The sequence below is a fragment of the Motacilla alba genome, chromosome 19 (genome assembly GCF_015832195.1).
Source record: "Motacilla alba alba isolate MOTALB_02 chromosome 19, Motacilla_alba_V1.0_pri, whole genome shotgun sequence".
NCBI lineage: Eukaryota > Metazoa > Chordata > Aves > Passeriformes > Motacillidae > Motacilla > Motacilla alba.
This window is the reverse complement of record NC_052034.1, coordinates 6,013,727-6,029,880: the sequence shown is the minus strand read 5'-3', so window position 1 is coordinate 6,029,880 and position 16,154 is coordinate 6,013,727. Positions and strand designations below refer to the sequence as shown.

The following is a 16,154-nucleotide window of genomic DNA, read 5'->3' as shown; positions in this document are numbered from 1 at the left end:
GCCCGCCGGAGCGCCGCCGCCGCCCAGCGCCGCCCGCAGCGCCGCCTGCCGGCCGGAGGGCGCGCCTGCACCGCGCCGCGCGGCTCCCCGAGCGCCGTCCGTACACAGTGCCCGAGACTCCATGGATCCCTGCACTTCCGTGGATCCCCGTCCCTACACAGAGCCCGAGATTCCATGGATCCCGGCACTTCCATGGATCCCTGCACTTCCGTGGACCCCTGCACTTCCATGGATCCCTGCACTTCCGTGGACCCCTGCACTTCCATGGATCCCTGCACTTCCGTGGACCCCTGCACTTCCATGGACCCCCGTCCGTACACAGAGCCCGAGATTCCATGGATCCCTGCACTTCCGTGGATCCCTGCACTTCCATGGACCCCCGTCCTTACACAGAGCCCGAGATTCCATGGATCCCTGTACTTCCATAGACCCCTGTCACCCTTACACAGAGCCCTGTACTTACACAGAACCCCGTCCTTATACAGAGCCCTGTCCTTACAGAGCCCTGCCATTCCATAGATCCCTGTACTTCCATAGACCCCCATCACCCTTACACAGACCCTTATCATCCTCACACAGACCCCCGTCATCCTCACACAGAGCCCGGTCCTTACACAGAGCCCTGTTCTTCCACAGACTCCTGTCCTTCCATAGATCCCTGTACCTCCATAGAACCCCCGGTCCTTCCACAGACTCCCATCATCCTTCCACAGACCCCTTTCATTCCATAGATCCCTGTCCTTACACAGACCCCCCTTCATCCTTACACAGAGCCCCCAGTCCTTCTAAAGCCTCTTTGATCCCTCCACAGCTCTCCTGTACTGCACAGAGCCCCCCATCCTTCCACAGAGCTCCCCCTCCCTGTATCCCATCCCATTCCATATCCCATCCTAAACCATCCCATACCCCACCCTGTATCCCATCCCATGTTCCACCCTGAATTCCATCCCACCCTTTACCTCCTCCCCACGATGCCCCCAGTGGTCCCCCAGTGCAAGCCCAGTGTCCCCAGCCCTGCCCAGTTCCCAGCTGATTCTCCAGCACTGCCTGGGAGCACCTGGAACACCTCCAGCCTGGCGGGTGGGGGGGCTTTGGGATGGCTGAGGGGCTGTGCTGATCTGGGAGATGTTGGGTCCCCAACGGGGACACTCCCCAGTGCTGCAGCTCAGGTAATGAGTCCGTGTTAATGAGCCCATAATTAATTTTCATTTCCTTCAGTGATGCCGAGCGCTTGCCCTCCTCGGCAGACAGGAAATGGTGAAACCAGAGAAGGGGGAAAAGCTCCCAAACTTCCCCTAAACCACCTCAAAACTGCCCAGTGTGGTCATGACCAGGGTTTAACTTCTGAAAACACGCTGGATTCACCCCAGCTGCTCTGCCAGGGACACCAAACACACCTGGCTGGGGACACCTGGTCCCACCCCGGCTCAGTTTCCCCTGCACTGCCTGGGCTCTGCATCCCCTGTGACCACAGCTCCCTCCTGAATCTGCCTGCAGCCTCCCAGGCAGAGACCACCAAAAGCACCTGGCCATCACTCCATGGGGGATTCGGCCCCGGAGCAGGATTTGGGCAGGGAGTTTCTGCAGAGACAGGGATGGGAAGCAAAGATGGGGTCTAAGGGGAGCTTTCCTGGGGGCAGCCAAGGCTGGAGAGGCCTGTCCTGGTGGAAATGTCTCCACAACTGGTGGCAGGTGAGTGATGTTGTTTCCTGAGGGAGGACAGACCCAGGAACCAAAATGTTGCCAGCAACACCAGCCCTCCATCCCTCCATCCCCCACCTTCCTCCCCGTCCCTGTGCCCAGGCTGAGGTGGCAGCAAGCCATGGGGACAGGTCCAGCTGGGCGTTCACAGCGCCCAGATGCAAACAGGGTTGGAGGGCACAAGCATCCTCTTTCCACAAGGGTTGAACAACCGTTTGGGGTGGTTTGCTACATCTGCTGAGCAAAACCTGCATCCTGCATCTACCATCCATGTCAGGACTACAGAAACGAGGGGCCATGTGTTGGACCTGTGTCTTTATTAAACTCTATTAAAAAATTTGGGAGGTGCAGCCCCTGGAGCACTGCCAGGGCCACTGCTGCCTCCCCCTGCTCCTACCCTTGTCCCTGTCATGTCCCCCCAGGGCTGACAGCAGATGTCACCTCCTAGGAGGAACCTCCTGCATGGTCAGGACTATTCCTGGTTTAATGCTGGAGGGGAAAATCAGCCCGTGAGAGAGAATCCAGCATGGCCAGGGTGAGCCCGTGCCCTTTGCAGCACCATTATCTTCCCAACACCCCGCAGCGTCCGCAGCGCTGAATAATGCATCAGGTCCTGGGAAACAAAGAAATGAAGGATGAAAAAGCAGCACAGGGAGACCCTGGCACGGCAAGGACAGGAGCTCCATGGGGCTTCCTGGTTTTGGCCAGGAGCCAGGGCTTTGTGGCAGGACCACTGCAGGGTTTGACCAGTAGCCCAGGAGAACAGCAGCGGGAGATGGAGCACACCCAGCCCAGGGTGCAGGATCCCTGGCACGGGCAGCAAACACAGCCAGAACCACACCTGGAACGGGATGGAGAGAGGCAATAGCCAGCCAGGTAGGAAAAATTCAAGAAAAGCAGGGAGAAAAAGCCGCCGGGCAGGCGGGCAAGGTGAAGCCATGAGAGCGGCGAGAAGGAGTGATCTGGTGGAGAACAAAAGGGGGGAGATGGAAGGAGCAGAAGGGTCGGTAATTGCAGGCAAACAGGCAGAGGCAGCCACGGCTGGGGGGAGAGGAGGGAAATCATCACTTGAAAGAAACCGAGGATTTAGGAAAGAGGAGAGAGAAAAGGCGATAAATAATTAAAGGAGATCAAACGAGGCAGGCAGCAGAACAGGCCTAATTGTGAGGATTTGCGCTGAGGTTCGACATCTCCAGCAGCCTCCTCCTGACGCAGAAGAAAGGGCGGCCGGGAGCGGCGCGGGAGCCGCTGCTGGCACGGCACAGGCAGGAGCCCCTGATCAAAGCCTGGCGCTGCCTTTCATGGCGCTCAACAACCTCCACCAGGCAGGGGGGGCAAGAAAATACCAGAAAATGGGGGGGAAAAGCAAAGGTATGAAGGGGAAGGGGCTGGGGCACTGCAATCCTGTGAGAGAGCAGGGTAGGATGGGGACAGGGCATGGGGACAGCCCCGCACGTGCCCAGGGTGACCTTGGTTCGCTCGATCGCAGCTCGGCGGCTGGAGGCTCCCATCGATTTGGGCTTGACCGTGTGGCCACGTGGCCCAGCTCACTGCTGGGGTGGGTTTGCTGGGTTTCCTGCTTCCCCAGGGTTCCCTAACCCTCCCAGGCCTTGGCAGGGGTTTTTCTTCCCTGTGGATTTATTGGGTCACTCTTTGAAGCCCTGGGAATTGTTGTGTACCCATGCTGTGCTGCAGCAAGGTGCCCACCTCCTGTGCCCATCTCCCTCAGCTCATCCAGGAACTCCTGCCTGCTACTCTCCTTGGCACCTCCTTACCCAGAGGTAACAAGTCCAGGAGGAAAGAACACAAGCCAGAGCTGCCCTTCCAGCCTGGAAGTACCTCTGAGCAGTCATTCATCACCAGAGCCATCCTTTGCTTTTGCAAACCCTCCCAGAGCATCACCCAGCATGGCAGAAGCAGAGACCTGCCACTGTCCCAGAGTCCCCAGCTGCATCCTGCCTCATATCCGGTGCCCACACTCTCATCTGTGACCCCATCCAAGCTGTCCCAGTGTCCCCACAGGGTCCCTGCAGGCAGCAGGTGCCAGGGACGGGCGGTGTGGTGGCAGAGCTCAGCTTGAGCGTGCTAACCTCTCCTAACAGGCAATCAAATCCCTGCCCCGGCAGGACTCCCTGCATATTAATTGCACTGCGTTATCCAGCCATCTGTTCCCACCGCCAGGAAAAGAGCAGTCCCTTTGGTCTCCTTTATTAACAGGTTTCCCTGTAAATGCAAACAAACCCTCCTGCCTCGGTGCTGCTCTCCAGCTCTGCTCTGAGGCACCCAGGAGGGAAGTGGGAGCTCTCGGGCATTGCAGTGAACCAGGAGCAGGGAATGCAAAGGTGGTGATTTCACACTGCCTGTGGCCAGGAGGGAGAGCCAGGGGAGGGGGAGAGCTCTGCAAAGACAAATCCGCAGCTCAGATGGTTTGTGATGCTCCTGCTCGCATTAAAACCCTTTGCCCTTGCCCTGTGAGGAAAAGGGGAAGCTGAACTGGCAGTGGGGGAGATGTGCCTGTGCCCCCAGCTACACCCAGCCAACCTCGAGGTGTATTTCCACCTCTCCTTTCCCCATTCCTGGGCAGAGGATGCCGTGCCTGCTCTGGACTGCCAGCCCCAGTGACGTGAGGCTGAGCACAGGGTACCCCAGGTTGGTGGTGCACATGCTGGGCTGCCCAGGGAGGGAAAGGGCAGCAACAGCTCCCTGTCCTGGCAGCTTCTGTGTGGAGAAAGCACTGGAGATTGTGAATTTTGGAGGAGGGCTCCTGAGAGAGGGCAATAGTTACCCAGCACCTTTCTGAAGTACCTCCAGCCCCTCCAGTCTTGCTCTTTTGCTGGAACTGGGAGGCAGCCAGCTTTGGCAAGGCAGAAGCTGCACTACACTGTTGTTCTTTCTTCTGCTTCTCCTAAATATCACCAAAATGCCATGGATTGTCCTCGGGCTCAGCCACGCCTGCTGCAGCTGTACCAGCCTTACCCCAAGGAAAGGGGCTGCTGGCAGCTCCCAGAGCCCCCAGGGTGAGCTGGGCCTCGAGTGGGAGGTCTGTACCCCCACACCAAAGCACCAGCCCTTGCAGAGCCAGGAAGGGAAAACAGATTTCCCAGGAATAACAGACACAGGCCTGCCAGCCTGCTCCTGTGGTCATCCCACCTGAAGCCCCCCAGGACAAGGATGACCAGGATGAGGTGTGAGTTACACCACTCAGCATTTGCTTTCCTCCTTGTTCTATCCTTTCCTGCATTTAACACGCTGCTGCAGCAGCACAGGGGCAGCAGGTGGGCTCGAGTGACCTGACATATGGCCATCTGGAGAATCTTTATTTATTACTCTCCACACACATCTCCTCTCTATCTTGACATCTGTGCTCCGGTGCAGGGCTGGGCTGCCCAAGGAGGTGGCAGCTCCACGTGCAGAAATGATGCTGCAGGGGAAGAGGTGCTTAGAGACCATCAAGGCAAAAGTCTGCTTAGTAAAAAGGATGAAACCCAAGAGATCTGCACAGGGCAGGTTTTTTCACCTCCTCCAGACCTGGTCACCCACCTCCACAGGAGGTTAACACAAAGGCTGCCAGCACTGGAATGAGTGCTGTGACTCAGCAGGGCAGCCCAGCTGCAGAACTCAGAGGAGAGAGGACGGAGGTCTCATGTCTCAGAGACACAGCACCAGGAAACAACTTCCAGGACAGAGGGTTGGCTTATCTGGGTAGACCCAGCTGACTCCTACTCCTCCCAGAGAGGGCTATGCCCCACATCCCTTCTTCCTCCAGGGAATCTGCTCAGACAGAAGGGGTGGCATGACCCACACCTTGACAAACCATCTCCAGTCCTCAGAGGGACTGTTACCCAGCACAGCACTGCTCAGCCACAGGGACAGCAGTGACCAAGCAGGGAGCACTGGCACAAGTCCATTTCTCACCTTTAGCCAGTGTCCTTCTGGCCTCTGACTTCATGGCAGAAAGCCACAAAAGGGTCTCTCCTTTCCCAAAAGGGAGCAGATTCCCAGCACAGGGAATAGCTGCAACTCCAAAAATGCAGCATGGGATTGGGGAGAAGAAGAAACAACCACTAAATCCAAACAGTGCAGGACTTTGTTAACATTCAGGAGATTTGAAGGAGACCTTGGAGAACCTAAAAGTCAGCAGGTGCTGAGACATAATCCTCTTCCACCTCAGCTCCACTTGCCCATGCTGCCCCTGAGTCCCTACTGGTACAAGCAAAGCTTTCTGCTTGTCCATGCAATTCCCCCAGACTTTGCTGGGTTTGGACTGCTGACACAAGAAAAGATTGAATAACCTAAAGCCACACGATGAACCTCAAGTTCTGAAGAGTCTCCAGCGCTCAGAAATCTGCTCTATCTGCTGTATTAAAAATAGCAGGACTGGAACAAATGTGTGTTCCTGTCCTGCAAGGCAAGGCCTTCCCTGCAGCTCGTGGAGCAGTGCCCCTGGACCACCTGGGCACCCAGACAGGACACACACCTCTGCAGGTGCACACACACCGTTTGTAACACTCTGTGATGCCTTTTTTGGGTTTGAAGTTGCCGACAAGACCCCTACACCCAGTTAGAATAGTCTGCCCCATGCATTCCATTTACTGTTTGGAACAGCCTCTGCCACATTTACCAGGTCTGGCCTGTCACTCCTCCTCAGTGTCCTCCAGTTCCGACATCCTCCCCTGCCCCCCTCCAACACCATCTTTAATTCTATTAATACCACCTAATAATTACTTTGTTCCAAGCCTGCTGAGTAATGACTGCCAACGCTTCTATTTCATTACTATTCCTGTAAAGAAACCAAGCTTTTAACACGCTGGATTTCTGCAGAGGAGTGACAAGGACTGTGCTTGCTGTCCTCTTGCCCACATCTTCCACAGGGCAGGAAAAGAACCAGGCACTTCATTCTCCATGCATCTACAACAGTCACAACTGTGTGATCTGGTTCAGAATGATGAACTAATTAAAATTAAAAAATAAAATCTGGTTAAGGGAGCTCAGAAAAAAGATACACGTGGGAGGAAGATAAAAGGAAGTGACCAAAGAGTATCTGTGACTTTTGGGTGTCTTTCTTGTAAGCAACTACCCCATGTTCTCTGGCTCAAACCAACATTCACCTCAGTTCCTCCAGAGGTGCTGGGCTTTGGCTTTTCCTTCACTCATCAAAATGAAGTCTGTTCAACTTAGAATTCAACCTACACGGATGAGAGCAATTCAAAGCAACAGCGTAAGCGGCGCAGAGCACGGAGGAAGAGTGAATTAATAGCTTCCTTCATTAAAGCTTACCTTCAAAGAAGTCAGCAACAGAACTCGTCATCACCATCTTCTTGCAGACATTTATTTTTATATTCACAAGAGGATGAATGTAAGAGAAATTTATGGAGATGCTAAATCAAGGCTTTTGTTCCTAACTAGAAAGAAGTCGTTCTCAGCAGTTTAATTACTGTCTTAGTGCAGGACTGACGTTTCAAACGCTGTGCTCTTTCACTAACTCCTTTAAAATCAAATTACATAAGAGATTAAGGTAACATGAGGTAGTAGAGGTAATGCCACCTCCTGAGAAAACATCTTTTACATAATTTCACTCAGTTATCCCTTGTGCAGCCCCTACACCCATCCTGTACTGGTCACACCTGGTTCCCAGAGGCTGTGCTGGACAAGGAGCCCAAACCCAGGCAGCAGCAGAGCTGGGAGTAATCAGTTCACCCCCTTCCCAAGGCTATTTCATCCCTGCTGAAACCAATCACCTCTCAGAGACCTACAGCCTCCACCTTCCAAAGGACAAGCACATCAGGACACCTCCACATGGTACACTGAAAAAATGAGGCTGTTTTATTGATGATTAGACTGCACTGGCAACAAGCATCAAGCTAATACAGACAGACTTCAACCAAAGCATGAGCTTTGAATCAGAAGTCGAAAAGTGACATGATGCCTTAATAAATTAAGGAAGTTAATTCCTCCCCGTTGTCAAGTCTTCACTTGAAGTTCTTTGCAAATTCCTCTCCTTTCTTAATAGAGCCCTTCAGCTCAGACATGGCCGCAGCAACCATCTTCTCTTCAAAGGGGGAGAGCTTGCCAAGGCCTAGGTTCTTCTCAATTCCTTTTTTCTGAGGGAAAGAGGATTTAAGGATTAACCATTCATTGAATGACCTAAAGAGTAGCTTAACAGCTCTGACTAAGTATTATCCAGCTGAGACAGAGACCCAGCCTGGCACCTGTGTCATCTCTAGTCTGCCAACCCTGTGCTTCCTGGAAAGAAGCCTCTTACTATCTGTGGCAACTTCTAGAGCCCTCACAAACTTCTCATTCACATGGGTGAAACCAGAAGCCAACCCAGCAGCTCCTTCAAGAGGAGACTGACACCAACTGATCCTTCCTAACTCCACAGCTGCCATCTGGCAAGAGGACCTCCTCTGGTGTATGTCCTTTGCTTGCCATCTCAAACCGCCCCAGAGTGGCACTGCCAGGTTTTCAAGATGTCTACATTCCCTCTTAATATCCCTCTGCTTCCATCCCCCCACCAGCCTGCCCCTAAGACAGCAAACACCACCCTTTGCATCCCAACAGCCATGACAGGGCTGCAGCATCTCTGTTTTCCACTCCCCCAGGGTATGGGTGACAAAAGGAACACTCCTTTGAGAGTTCAGCACAGGTCCTGAAAGCAAGCTATTAATCCTAATCCATGCTGTAGCTCCCCGCGTGCCTCAGTTTCTGGGGATTTGCTTGTGGCAGATGAAGCTGAGGAGACAGGATTGCTGACTCTGGTTAATCATATGAAAGCCCAGAGTAAACAGGCCTGACTTGAGGCCAATGTGACCTCTTAAGCCAAGTCTGAACCTCTGGTTACTCAGTGACCCGCAGTCTAGGAGCAGATAAAAGCAGCAGCATCCTTGTCAAGCTGGGCTATGTGCCTAAGCACCACACCCAAATACTGCAGACTCTTAAAGGCACACTCAGCTGTTAACCCCAGCAACAGCAGGCACTAAACTGAATCCACTGAGTAAAACCCACGTGACACAAGCAGTAGCTGCTGTTTATAAGGCTCGTGATGTAAGGTACATACCCCCAGCTGCAGAGGTGTAGAGAAGTAGGGGACCTCTGTCACATCTGATCGAACAAAGGCACATTCAACAACCCCCTGCTTTCCACTCATGGCCTCCAACAGGGAGAACACAAACCGAGCACCAGCGTAGGCCATAGACAAGGTGGCAGATCCTGGAAGAGTTAAACCACTTTCAGAACAGATCACGCTGAAATCTGATACTTCCTTTAGCATCAAAGGTTTCCATACCAGTGTGTTGTTAGTAATAATGCAGTGTCACTGACTTCAAGCTCAGGGCCAGTTAGATAAAGCAGAAGCTTTTGGCCAGCTACATGTATCTAATTGACCAGATTTGTTAAATAAACAGCTTAATTTGACAGAGAAGATTCTTCTAAAGCCATAGGTGGTGTGGGATCAGTTAATATTTAGTCTCACATACTGAGCTGTTTCTAGAAGCACAGCAGGCAGCAGCTGACAGAGCAGAGCAGTGGGATTGACAACCAGCAGTTCATAACTTGTAAATAAGATTAAACTGCAGAGGACTGCAGCCCTACAGACAGTCAACAAGAATTACTTGGGAGCTTTACTCAAGGACCCACCTGCTCCTGCTTTAGCTTGGACAACTTCAGTCCCAGCTTCTTGAATTCTTGCTGTAAGCTTCTCCAGCTGATCCTGAGGAAACTCCACTTTTGGTGTGCACTGGATGGGGAAAAAGAAGTTACTACCAATACCAGAACCCCTCCAGATTCAGCATAAAACACACTATATTTTTTGTACTGCTGCAGTTGTTATCAATAATTCTCAACTGGGCAAAATGGGTTTCCCCAGCTCACAGCTTGTGTGACACTGACCAACTGTAGAAGTCAGAGCTGGGGTTACTGCATGGCCCAGAACAGGAACAGCCATGCCCAGCTTCCTCAGGGACAAACCACAGCTGCACAGCCACACCAGGGCTTGCCATGGCTCCTCACTACTGTGGAGCTCTGTGCACTACAGACATGCTCCAAGCATTAGGAATTTCAGAAAGTCTTCTTGTAAATATTTGGGTCACCGTGGCATTATGGAAGTCGAGCCTTATGGAAGATCCAGTTTCCCAGCAGTATTTAGGAATTCACTGAACCTTCAGTTACAGCTACACCAGCAGCTTAAGCACAGTTGTGTCTGTCCCAATGGACTGTTTAACTAAAGCACCTCTCAGCATTCAGCTGCTCCAAAGCCCTTGCTCTTATTCCCAAGGAAATCCTTCCGTAAAGGATACTTTATTCCCCACTTAAAGCACTGCTTTCCCCCCTTTGTTACAGACTGCTCCTTGGCCACATCCCAGCATCTCCCCATGGGACTGCACCTGCTTCTGAACTGCATTTCAGCCTGGCTGAAGGGCCAGAGTGCCAGTCATGGCTGGAACAGGCCTCCCTGCACAGCCTGATCTGTGCCTTTAGTGCTTCAGCTTCAAGAGGGGTTTCCAGTCCATCGCAGCAAAATCAATTCAATTTTTCTCCTGTCATGAGATACCTGTCACAAACAGTGCCAGGACACCTGAACACCCACACTACCCCTCAGCTCTTATCCCAAACTCCTTCAGAGAAAAGGTGGAACTGTTTATACTGCCCAGAGGGATCCAGATTTAGGCTGTTGCCTTCCACCTCATCCTGCACCCCATGCCAGAAGGAAAGCAGCCATGAGAGCAGGGAAGACTCTCGGTGCTCTATCCTAGCACATTTCCTGCCATCACAAAGCAACTCTGTATCAACCCTAACCCGTGCTGCCACACACAGCTGTCACCCTGACTCACCTGAGAGATCAGAGGGATGATGGTCTTCCCAGCATGGCCACCAATAACCGGAACAGTTACTCGAGCTGGATCCAAGCCCTAAAGGAAACACAAAACTTTCCAGCTCCTGAAGCACACACGGGCAAGAAAAACGAGTGACTTCACTCTCTGCCCTGGATATCAGGACACACAGGGCAGGAGCTCCAGACAAAGGGACAAAGCCACATCTACAGAGCAGAACTCTGGGTCACTCTGATCACTTCATACAGTTACAGGATATTATCACTGCAGGGCTGGGTAAAGAGCAGCACAGCATAAACACCACCAGGGCTATTCAGAGCAGTAACCTGTTACAGCTCCTGATACTCTGCAGAGTATCCTGTGACACACAGCACGGAGTCTGACTCCAAACACACACCACAGCTCAACCCTCTCCTCTGGTTGCATGGCAGGGCTGGGAATGCCAGGGGAATTAAGGCCAACACGTAGCTCACTTGCAGGGCACGGCTATGAAAAGGAAAGGTCAAAGTCTCTTGAACCACATTTTGCAAGAAACCTTATCTTCAGGCTCCTCTAAATAAGGGAGACATAGAATCATTGCCTTTGCCTCTAGCTGCACAGAAATCTGAGCTCCTTTGGCTCTCTGCAGTGATTTTAGAAAACTTCTTTACAGATCTGAGGATCAAAGCAGACAGTATCCCTCCCCCTGTACGTTAACCATGACCTGCCTTTAGTTCAGCCACAAAAGTATTCGCTCTGACGATGTCCAGTGTTGTAACACCAAAGATTTTGTTGGGATTATACACACCGTGCTTCTTGAAGACTTCTGAAGTTATTGGGATGGTTGAATTTACCTACAAGCAAGAAGAGGCAAACACTGATTAAAAGCAGTTTAATAAAGAAGCCAATGCACGAACTTAACAGGCCAATTAACAACCTGAACTATACTTCCAATTTGGAATCAACTGTGGCCAATTACTTTAATGCCTGAATTGAAGAGCAATTTCCAGTCAGGCTGGAATAAAAATCATTAATTTTAAATAACCATTAAGACAATAAATTTGTTCATTCCCATTACAAAGGCTCCTCCCTTAGTGAGCTAAGGCTTTTATCCCAGCTAATACAGCAGCTTGCATTATAACCAGTCACACAGACTCAGAGATGTTAAGCACTTTTACACCCAAGTTTTCTCTGAATTAAAAATAGCCAAGAAAAATGGGTTAGCAGAACCAGGCTTTTCTGCAAATACACTGCAGACTTTAAACATACTGGTCAAAATTAGCAGGAATTTGGATTACTCCAATATTTGGTATACTCTAGTGTCTGGAATTTGGTGAGGTTTCTCCTCTACATTCCAAGGTCTCCAGAAAACACTTACTGGGTTAGAAATAATGCAGATCATGGCTTCTGGACAGTGCTTTGCACAGGCAGTTGTCAAAGAGGCAACAATGCTGGCATTGGTGTTGAACAGGTCATCACGGGTCATACCTAAAACACAGCCAGGGCAGGATTCTAAGTCACCCACAGTTAGCATCACAGGCAGGAAATGCAATCAAAACAATCAAAACCCAATATTCTGCTCTGCACAGACACACATCAGCTTCTGGTTTCACGGATCATTAACAAATTCTGCAGCTGCAGTAAGGAGCTGGCTGCACAGGTAACTCCTCTCAGCAATGCAGAGATCAGCCCTGGCCAGGAGCCCCCAGCCCAAGTGGCCATTGTCAGACCCCTCCTCACTGAGGCTGCCTGAAGGGCACTGCGACCACCCCACCCACACCAGTGCTGCTCAGAGCAGCACAACTGCTCCCAAGAGGAATTCTCCTCCCTCTCTAAGTCACTTCCACAGCTACAGTGTAAATGAGAACTGCTGTGTGCAAAATATTGCTGGTTGGGTAAGCGCCACCCCCAATGCTATTGCAGCAATGGCTTTAACCATGAAAAATGAAGATTTAGGAAGAGCTAGGCATTAAAGTCTAGAATTTTGTTAAGTTCCTAATAGGATATTGGAAAATAGAGTGGAAATGGAGCAGGTCAGAAAGATTCTAGGAAGGTTTAACAGATTTATTTGGAGATGCCCCAAGAAGTTGCTGTACAATTGACACAAAACAAAATGGACTATTTCTCTTCTGCTGAGAAATGAAACAAAGCTTTTATTCCTTGAGCTTTGCTCTGGGACAAGAACCACTCAGGGAGATTTAGGATCACTTGCATGAAAAGCCTTTGCAGCTCAGGCCCAAGCAGGAACTCCAGAAATCAATGTAGCTCGTTTCAGAAGGGAGAGTGTAAGAGAGGCTGGATGAGCTGCCTGATAGCACCAGGAGCTCTGGGGCAGGAGCATGAACAGACCATTTACACCCCTAGAGACAGAGCTCAGAGCAGCAGAACTGCAGAGATCCCCCTCAAAGCAGCCCTGGGGCTTGCCAACAAAGAGAACCTACCTGGTTTTCTCGGGACTCCTGCTGGAATAACAACAACATCACAGCCCTTCAGACATTCTGGCAACTGCTCAGGTCCCATGAAGCCTGAAATGGAAGAGATTCAGGCATTATGCTTCTGACAGCTATTAAACAGCTGACACTTTGAAGTATAAAATCATGCCCAGAGGCATCCAAGTATTTTTTTTTTAATTTAACCTTCAATTTAGACTTAATGCTGAAAAGCAAAGAAACACAATCATGGATGGATCCCATTGGATGTTTTATCCTTGTTTCAAAACTTACAGAACGAGAGTGGTGAGAATCTCACATTCAGCTGTTTTCCAAACTCTCAGTTCCTCCTGCTATGTGTATTTACTCTCCAAAAGCCTTGGCACTAGAGTCAGTGCCCCAAAGAACTGCAGATTGGCACACTCATGTAAAATGTCACCTTTTGGTGATCTTCATTCAGATAAAAGAAAGATGAGCAGATTAAGTTTCAATCCCATCAGAATACAAGATAAAATAAGCACATGGAATTCACCCAGGGAGTGTTAAACCTATTTCTAGTCAAACTTTTATATTCAACACTCTCAGATGATTTCACTGCCTGTTTCCTGCCAGATGTCACAAATTTCCCTTCAACAGTGCAACCGCAGCCCATATTTATCTCCATACACGTCAATCTAATCAGCTAAACCTTAATTAATCATTCACTGCTTGAGGAAAAAGCTACTTAAATCGATCCTGGGCTTCAGGATCAGTGGGTAAAGGTCTCCCCTCACAAGCAGTGGGCCCTCAGGGTCAGAGGCACCCCCGTGGGAGGATCCCTTTGGAGGTGAGGCCATTCCCAGGTACCTTTGACGTTGGCTTTGGTCTCGATGTGGCTGAGGTCGGCGGCCACGCCTGGGGTGTGAGCGATGTCGTAGAGGCTGAGCTTGCTCACCAGGGGGCTGTTCTTCAGCAGCAGGGACAGGGGCTGCCCGATGCCCCCCGAGGCCCCCAGCACGGCCACCTTGGCATTGTTCTGTGCAAAACAGACGGCAAACACGTTGTGGAGCAGCTCTGGCACTCACCCCCCCAGCAGCGACCTTGGGGATTTCACCACTCTTTCTTTACTTTTAGTTCTGCTTCTCATTTTTTTACCAAGCACTGTGCAAACTTGATCGTTTAAGCCTACAGAAAATGACCCTCGCAGCAGCCTCCCAGAGGTTTATTGGGAGGACAGGTTGGAAAAAATGGTTACCTGTGATCTGCAGCTCAAAAGGGAGGCAAGGCTAGGGCAAAGGAACCCAAGGGATCACCCTTCTCCCTGCCTGAGACTAACACCTGCTACCCTGTGGGCCCAGGCCTGATTTAGAACAAATCTGGTCTGTAGTTTTTCTAGTTTACTTTGCCAGTATAAAAAAAATATGCTTTCCATTTGGCAAATCAATACATTTAATGGAGAAATGTAATAACCACTGCATATATGTGACCTGATATAAATCCAAAATAGCACCTGCAGATTGAGGACTGAGAACATTAGGTGACTACAATTTCCAGCTTTGATCATATGGCTGAGAATCAAGTAAAATCAACTCTGCTTGGCTGCCCCGTGGACCGATTTTATCCTCACTCAGGTACTGACTGGCAGGGTGCAATTTCTCTCAAAAATGCCTGTGTGCAAAGTGTCATTCCACAAGAGGAAAGCTCCTTCCAGGGCCAGAACAACCTTAAAGTGCGACACTGCCAAAGTGATGAAAAACTCCCGTGGAGATGTAAGGAGCAATTACTGCTACGAAAGCCATTCTTTATCACAGTCTTTCCAGATAAAAGCCATAACAGCTCCAAGTCCCTTCATGAACAGCTTAATTGCTGTGCTCCGGGAAATAATCTACCCAAGAACTGGGCCACATTAACCTCAGCTCAGTTTTCTTGCTATTGTAACCAACGCAGTTTTGCATAAAACTCTTTAAGAGGAAGCAAAGTCTGGCATGAGTCACTGCTGAGCCCCATTTGTGACCGAGCTGACACGGTGGGGTCAAATCCTCACTAACAAATACAGTTTCCCTGAAAAGACTTAGACAAGGCTGTCCTACACAGCACATGTTTATAGGCGAAATGATCAGTCCTTTACACCCCACCAGGCCTGCTAACAGTGGATAGAGGTCAGTCTCTAGCCGAGCAGCTACAGCAGAGTGGTCTGGAGCCAGCACGGTGGATTTGGGCACACGAAGGATTACTGCTAAACCAACCACCAGCTTTAGTTCTTGACACCTCCGGAACGCAGGGGCACTTTCGCACTCGAGTGAGGAAGCAGCAAACCCGTGGCCCTCTGCACACCATCAGAGAGAGGGAGTTCATACAGGATTGCCACCCGGCTGGAGCAGGGCGGCAGCTGCCGGGCCGAGACCCGCAGGGCCACGGCGCTGTCACCGGGCACAGCCGGCACCGAGACCCCCGAGGCACCGGCACACGGCCCAGCCCGAGGCACCGGCACACGGCCCAGCCCCTCTCCGAGCTAGGCTGCACCGGAGCCCTGCAGCCGCTCACTGCGGAGCTCCCGGGCTCCAGTCTCCTCACTAAGGCCGCGGGCTGCTTCCCGGGCCCGCAGCCCGTCAGCCAAGGAATGGGGCCCTCCCTCCCCGGGCTGCCCTCGAGCCCCGCCGTCCCTCACCGAGCACATTCAGGGCTCCCCTCGATCCCCGCCGTCCCTCACCGAGCAGGGTTCCGGGCTCCACCCGAGCCCCGCCGTCCCTCACCGAGCACACTCAAGGCTCCACAGCCGACGAGCCCCGGGGCTGCTCCCCGACCCCGCACCCCCCACGGAGGGCCTGCGTTCCACCCGAGCCCCGCAGCCCCGGAGGAGGAACTATGGCCAGCGCCGGCCCAGGACGGAGAACAACCAGGCTTGCACCCCCGCGCTGCAGCCCTTCACCGGGCAGCGCCCGTGCTCCACAGCCCCCTCACCGAGCAGCACCGGGGCTCCTCCCCGGCTTCCCCCCGACCTCCGCGGCGGCCCCAGGACGGAGCGGGAAGCGCGGGGCCCGTACCTGCGCGGAGGTGGCGATGCCGCGGCGCAGGGCGGCGGCGGCGCTGAGGCGGGACAGCATGGCGGGCGCGGCGCGCGAGCGGCGGCGGCGGCTCCGGTGACTCCAACGACCTCCAGGGCCCGCGCGGCGCCTGCGCGGCCCCGCCCGCCGCTCTCGCGAGACTGCCGCCCGCGGCGGGAAGGGAGGGGCGGCAA

At 52.2% G+C, this 16,154-nt stretch overlaps 1 protein-coding gene across 1 annotated transcript; it reads right to left on the bottom strand.

Moving 5' to 3' along the window:
* Positions 1–7,498: 7,498 nt before the first annotated feature.
* MDH2 (malate dehydrogenase 2) lies at positions 7,499–16,137 on the bottom strand. Its single transcript, XM_038157795.1, has 9 exons — positions 15,961–16,137; positions 13,784–13,952; positions 12,950–13,033; positions 11,887–11,996; positions 11,237–11,362; positions 10,530–10,607; positions 9,337–9,436; positions 8,759–8,910; positions 7,499–7,802 (listed from the first exon to the last, which is right to left on the bottom strand). Exons 1-9 carry the CDS (start codon positions 16,018–16,020, stop codon positions 7,671–7,673), a joined length of 1,011 nt encoding a protein of 336 aa, XP_038013723.1. The 5' UTR covers positions 16,021–16,137; the 3' UTR covers positions 7,499–7,670.
* Between the last annotated feature and the right edge of the window lie 17 nt (positions 16,138–16,154).

Coding starts and splice junctions, on each gene's coding strand:
- MDH2 (XM_038157795.1), bottom strand. CDS start 16,020: ATGCTGTCCCGCCTCAGCGCCGCCGCCGCCCTGCGCCGCGGCATCGCC. Junction 11,997..12,949: donor AGGAGTCCCGAGAAAACCAG/GTAGGTTCTCTT, acceptor GCTGTGTTTTAG/GTATGACCCGTGATGACCTG. Junction 8,911..9,336: donor CCAAGCTAAAGCAGGAGCAG/GTGGGTCCTTGA, acceptor TAACTCTTCCAG/GATCTGCCACCTTGTCTATG.